Genomic DNA, 6892 nt, shown 5'->3' with positions numbered 1-6892 from the left:
TGGCGGTGTTCCTAGAAGCCGATTTGGGGCGCGGTCGGTCCGGCGGACGGCCAATTTTGGCCTCTCCGCGCCCCTCCCCGCGGTTCAGATGTTCGGGTCGGATTCGACCCGAATCCAACAGATCCGACCCGGTCAACGCCCGGGTCGGATCCGTTGACTCGGATTGGTTCCGACCGATCCGGATTAACAGATCCGACCCGGGTCAACGCCTGGGTCGGATCCATTGACCCGGGTCGGTTCCGACCCGATCCGGATTGATCGATCCGACCCGGGTCAACAACCGGGTCGGATCCGTTGACCCGGGTCGGTTCCGACCCGATCCGGATCCGCAACCCGACCCGGTTTAATATTATATTAATATTAATATATTATTTTTTTAAAAAAAAAAATTTTAAAAATTTTAAAAATATTTTTTTCTTTCTTTTTTTTTTCCTTCTGTACTATATATATTTCGAAAAAAAAAAATTTAAAAAAATTTTTTTTTTTAAAAAGAAAAGATCTTTTTTTTAAAAAAATTATTATTGTGTGATATATTCTAAATGTTTAATTTATTGTAGTATTATTGTGCATATTTTTGTCTTGTTTAAATTAGACAAGCCTGAGATTGCGCGGTAATATTTTGCGTGTTATTTTTATTATCGCTGTATTATTATGCATGTTTTTTAATACAATAGCATGAATTGTGTTTTGAATGTCATCTGACTTAGTTAAGGTTAGAACCTTAGGCTGCATGAATTGTTGTGTTTCTGACTGCTAATCGTTTCTGATTATGCACTCGCTTGATCACCTCACATGTTAGGAGAAATGTCCTAAAATTAATCCAAATTGCCTGACAAATGTTTTCAGTAATGAACAGGGTAAAATGGTACCGAAAGGGCATTAGTTATCCAACTAGTGTAACCAAGTCCCCGAACTCATTTAATCTCTTGTTCGTAGGAATAGGGTGATTCTCCCATCACCCTATTTGGGTTTCTAATCGACCCACCCCAAATCGATTAGTGACGACTCCTTGATATAAACCACTTGCATGTTAAAAACTTAAACCCTAAGTCGCGATATGGTATGGGCTTGGGAGAGCCCGAGTTAAGTCCCTAACCTAGACTTAGCACGTACCAGGTGAGCCCCCCTTTTTTGCATGTTCGATATAAAAGGGCTCGGGAGTTCGTTCGCAACATTGTTCTTTAAAGAAATCATAACATTTTCACAATTTTTAAGTGAGTCAAGCATTTCCACAAATAAATCTTGGGAAGAGCAACAGAACTTTTCGTGCTTAGCAAAGTTCCTGCTGGCCAGGTCATAACTACAGGCCACAATGATATAAGAATCCCCATTTGCCTCGTCCCTCCCATCAATGCAATGCAATGCAATGCTCTGTGCTTAACACCATGTTAACCGAAACTGCATCCTCCGATCTCACCGTCAACCCTTGGGAACATCTCCAGGTCACCCTCAATCCCGACGGCACCCTCAACCGCGACCGCCACTTCATACCGGTCACCTCCACCACACCCAATCCCACCTCTCCCACCAATCCAGTCCTCTCCAAGGACGTCCCAATCAACCCTTCCCACAACACCTGGGCCAGGATCTTCCTACCCCACCGTGCAACGTCGTGCTCGGAGGAGAAACGCCCCCTCATAGTTTACTACCATGGCGGGGGATTTATTTTCTGCAGCGCGGCTTCGACGGTATTTCATGAGTTCTGTGTCACTTTGGCGAGGGAGCTCTCCGCTGTCGTCGTGTCGGTGGAGTATCGCCTCGCCCCGGAGCACCGGCTCCCCATGGCGTATGATGACGCTATGGAGGCGCTACACTGGGTTAAAGCCACCCGAGACGAGTGGCTCGCGGACCACGCGGATCTCTCCACGTGCTATCTCATGGGCAACAGCGCGGGCGGCAATGTGGCCTTCCATGCAGGGCTGCGTGCGTCCGCATCGCACGACGACCTCGAGCCGTTGAAGATCCGAGGGCTGATACTGCACCACCCCTTCTTCAGTGGCACCCAGAGGACGCCATCAGAGCTGAGGCTGGCGAGCGACCAGACGCTGCCGCTGGCGGCAAACGATCTCATGTGGGAGCTGTCGCTGCCGCTTGGGGTTAACCGCGACCACGTGTACTATAATCCAGCAATGGACGGTGGCTCCAAGCTCTCGGAAGGAGTGGATAAGATGAGGTCACTGGGGTGGAGGCTACTGGTCATCGGCTGCGACGGAGACCCACTAATCAATCGACAGGTGGAGCTAGTGAAACTGTTGAGAAAGAAGGGAGTGAGAGTGACGAGCGATTTTGCTGAGGGTGGACATCATGGGATTGAGATCACGGAACCGGAGAAGAGCAAGCCTCTGGTCCAAACCTTGAGGAGTTTCATGTCGACGACTGGGACTGGTCAGGGCGTGGTCGGTCCACCGGATGGAGTCTCCACGCAAAATGTGGTCTGAGCTTTTTCTTTGTTTATCACACCCTATGAAATTGAAAGGGTCATGACGGTTCCGAACCACTCAATCGGGCATGCTGTTGTTTCTCGTCTAAATTGATTCCTATCGCCTTTAAGGCTCAAGAGTATCATGTGGTTTCTGTGAAGAACTTGAAGAAGACGAAAGGAAATTGACAATTGAAGAACTCAGAACTACACACTGAATTTCATCTGAGAGCATAACATCTCTCTTTGTATCTTACTTCTTTATATCACGTTCAGTTCATACACTAGAGAGTACAACTATACAACTGCACTAACAGAAGAAACAAAATTATACAACTGAACTAACAGAATACTAACTACTCTGTGTTTCTCTTAGCTCAAGAACATAGTCAGTTACAGAACATTAACCAATCTTTGATACGTATAGAAGACTTGTTCCTTCTTCTTCATCTTTGCACTTCTCCTTCTTTCTTATAGTCTCAACATCCCCCCGCAAACTGGGGGCAGGTTTAAACCCCAAGCCCAATTTGGTCCTGAGAGTGGAGTGATCAAGTCGTGATAAGGCTTTAGTGAAAATGTCAGCAAGCTGGCGATGACTAGGAACATACTGGACAGATAATGATCCCAAGGAAACCTTTTCTCTGACGAAATGAAAATCAACTTCGATATGTTTGGTTTGAGCATGTAAAATAGGATTTGCAGTAAGTGAAATGGCAGACTGATTATCGCAAAAAAGGACTATAGGTGATGTTAAAGAAATGCCAATATCACGCAGAACAAAGCTGATCCAAGTAAGATCAGCAGTAGCAGAAGCAAGTGCACGATACTCTGCTTCAGTGGAGGATCGAGAAACAGTGGGTTGTTTCTTGGCTGTCCAGGAAATGAGATTGGAACCAAGAAATAGGCAAAAACCAGTAGTAGAGCGTCTAGTATCAAGACATCATGCTCAGTCAGCATCTGAGAAGCCATACAAGTTTAGAGTACTGTTCGAGTGAAGAAAGATACCCAGATGAAGTGTGCCCTTTACATATCGAAGTACGCGCTTGAGTTTAAGAAAATCAGCAATGGTAGGATGCTGCATTTTCTGACATAAAAGATTAGTGGCATATGCAAGATCAGGTCTAGTAATAGTGAGATATTGAAGACCTCCTACCAGACTTCTATATTCAAGGGGATTGTCAAAAGGAATGGTGTCATTTGACGTAGGAAGAGACCTGACACATAGAGGAGTGGAGATGGGCTTGCAATCTTGCATGTGAGCTCGTGTAAGAAGTTCAAAAGCATATTTAGTCTGGCAGAGAAAAAGGTCAGCAGAACTACGTGTGGCTTCAATACCTAGAAAGTAATGAAGAGAACCCAGGTCTTTCATGTGAAAAGTAAGACTGAGAGACTTGATTAAGTCAGCAAGAAGCTGAGGGGAATTGCCAATCAGGACAATGTCATCAACATAAAGTAGCAAGAGAATTGTGTCTGTACCTCTGCAGTACACAAAGAGAGAGGGATCTGTGGTGCTGCAGAAGAAGCCTGATTCAAGTAAAAAATTGCTGAATTTCTCAAACCATGCACGCGGAGCCTGGCGAAGTCCATATAAAGACTTTTGTAGGAAACAAACATGATGAGCTTAGGATCAATGAAACCAGGAGGCTGCTCCATATAAACAGATTCAGTCAATGTGCCATGTAAGAATGCATTTTTGACGTCGAGTTGGTGAATAGGCCAATGCTGCACCATAGCTACTGACAAGACAATACGTATGGTTGCTTGTTTGACAACAGGGCTAAAAGTTTCAAGATAGTCTACTCCTTCTTCTTGATGAAAACCTTTAGCCACCAGACGAGCCTTTAACCTTTCAAGACTCCCATCAGATGCTAACTTGGTCTTAAACACCCATTTACAGCCTATAACATTCATCTGAGCAGTGCGTGGAACTAATACCCAAGTTTGATTTTCATACAAGGCAGCCATTTCTTCTTGCATTGCACGAGTCCAGCCTTCATGAGCTAAGGCTGACTTAATTAATTTTGGTTCAGAAGGAATAGTAGATTCAGCTAAGCAGACATATTTGGGATTTGGTTTCACTATGCCAGACTTAAATTGAGTTTGCATAGGATGAACAGAAATATCACAATGTGGAGAAGAAGAAGACTGATGTTTAGAAGCAACAACGGAAGACTGATGTTCTTGAACAGGCATACTGGTTATTGCAGTAGGCGAAACAGAAGAAGCTGATGGTCGAGGAATAGCAACAGCTTGTGAAGAATTGTATGGTATAGAAATTTGGCCTACCTCCAGAACAGCACTGTCTTGTAGATGGCCAGTGTGAAAAGTGTTAGGTTGTCTAACTGTATTTGCCCTGGTAGAATCGAGAAAAGCAACCTCATCAACCCACTTTCGGTACAGAGATGTATAGTGAGGATAATCTACAGATAATTGCTTGGCAAATGGGAAGAAATTTTCATCAAATGTCACATGTCGACTGATATACACTTTACCATCAGTAGGTACCAGACAGCGATACCCTTTATATTTCTCACTATACCCTAGGAATACACAAGTGAGAGATCGAGGGTCAAATTTATGTTGAGCATATGGTCTGAGACAAGGATAACAAGCACAGCCAAAGACCCTGAGATGATCATACTTGGGCACTTGTTGAAAAAGTTTGCTGTGAGGTGAGTCCATCTGCAGCTTAGGAGTTGGAAGCAGATTAATAATATGATTGGCAATTAAGAATGAATCAACCCAGTAGTGTAATGGTGCTCGAGCATGATATAGCATAGTGAGACCTAATTCGACCACATGACGATGCTTCCTTTCAGAAATCCCATTCTGTTCAGGAGTATAAGGATAGGAAATATATTGTTTAATACCACAAGTGTCTAGATGAGCCTGAAACCTTGTACTAGTGAATTCACCACCACCATCACATTGGAAGACTTTGATTTTGCGGTCAAACTGAGTCTGTACATATTGCTGAAACATAATGAAAATATTATAGAACTCAGATTTGTATTTCATTGGATAAATCCAACTGTAGCGAGAGAAGTTGTCCACAAAAATGACATAAAATCGGAAGCCCTGAATAGAGGTTACTGGTGAAGGACCCCAAATGTCACAGTGTATCCTTTCTAGAGGAAGTTCAGTTACAGAATGAGACAAAGAAAATGGTAAATGTGTACTCTTGACAAGTTGACAACTGCCACATACAGAGGAAGCTTTCTTATTATAGTTAATCCACTGCTGTTGTTGAAGATACTTCAAGATCTTTGTATTAGTATGAGCAAGTCGTTGATGCCATATGTCTTCTCAAACAGCTTTATGTCGTTGTGTAAACAGAGCTTTTGTTGCCATCTGATCCACTCGATAAAGTCCCCCAATTTTCAGCCCGAGCTGCACTGTGGAGTTGGTTCGATTGTCCTTAACATAGACACCATATTTATCAAACACAAAGGAGCGGGGAAAGTCATCAGTTAGTTTTGAAACTGAAAGAAGATTTTTCTTGATTTCAGGTACTACCAATACATCATTGAGCGGTAATGCATCAATTGCAGTAAATAACAATGCATCACCAGTATGAGTAATAGGAAGACATGAACCATTTCCTATCATTACAGAATCAGTTCCAGTGTACTTGGAGGGGTTATGAATTATACTCGTATTGGCTGTAATGTGAGTTGTGGCTCCTGTATCAGGATACCATTCATTGCCTGTTGAATCCTCAAGATGCATTGCTGTTAAAGCTTGTGGAATAGATGTACCTTGATAAGAGTTATCAAATCTATACCAGCAACGAAGAGCATCATGCCCTGGACGTTTGCAGATTTGGCAAGTTACTCGAACTCCATCTATGGCCTTTTCATCCTGCAAGTTCTTGTGAACTACTGAGTTGGGAGATGGATAGGATTTAGTGTCTTGATACCGCTGTGATGAATTAGCAAAAGGTCGAAAGCCATGATTAGAACCAGAGAAATTAGTCCGTGGACTAAAAGATTGAACCTCCTGAACTTGGCTCAGATTAAATGGTCTATAATTCTGGCTTCTTCCTTGATATCCATAACTACGAACTCGATTGTCAAATGGACGACCTCTACCATAGATACGTCCCCCACGATTGTTCCCTTTTTGACCTATAAACGCAAAATTCTGTGGATACAGTTTTCCGTCAAGTATCACCTTCGGTTCTATTTCTAGGCTTCTTTCTCCATAATAGGCCATGTTAGGATTATACTGACTCGAAGAATAGTTTTGCAGTCTCGTTTCAAATCTTTCTAGTTGTGATATCACCTCATCATAATCAGGTTGAGGTTTCAAGCAGTATATAGTTGTGCGAAAATTCTCATACTCTGAGCCTAAGCCCTCCAAGACACCAAAGACTTTAGTTATCTCATCAACAGGCTTCCCAATTGCATCTAGCTGATCACAAATCAGCTTATATTCTCTAAGATAATCAGAAAGCTTTCTATTTCGCTTCTG

General features: G+C 43.1%; 1 protein-coding gene across 1 annotated transcript; it reads left to right on the top strand.

Annotated features, from left to right (window-relative positions):
* Positions 1–1180: 1180 nt before the first annotated feature.
* On the top strand, positions 1181–2573 carry LOC130134925 (carboxylesterase 1-like). The gene has a single exon (XM_056302934.1). The coding sequence runs from the start codon at positions 1362–1364 to the stop codon at positions 2436–2438; it is 1077 nt and encodes a 358-aa protein (XP_056158909.1). The 5' UTR covers positions 1181–1361; the 3' UTR covers positions 2439–2573.
* The last annotated feature ends 4319 nt before the right edge of the window (positions 2574–6892 follow it).

This window comes from Syzygium oleosum, unplaced genomic scaffold (assembly GCF_021117445.2).
Source record: "Syzygium oleosum isolate NSW1041296 unplaced genomic scaffold, Sole_v2.1 Sole_v2.25, whole genome shotgun sequence".
Lineage (NCBI taxonomy): Eukaryota > Viridiplantae > Streptophyta > Magnoliopsida > Myrtales > Myrtaceae > Syzygium > Syzygium oleosum.
The sequence above is the reverse complement of the archived record's forward strand: the minus strand, read 5'-3'. Positions and strand labels throughout refer to the sequence as shown.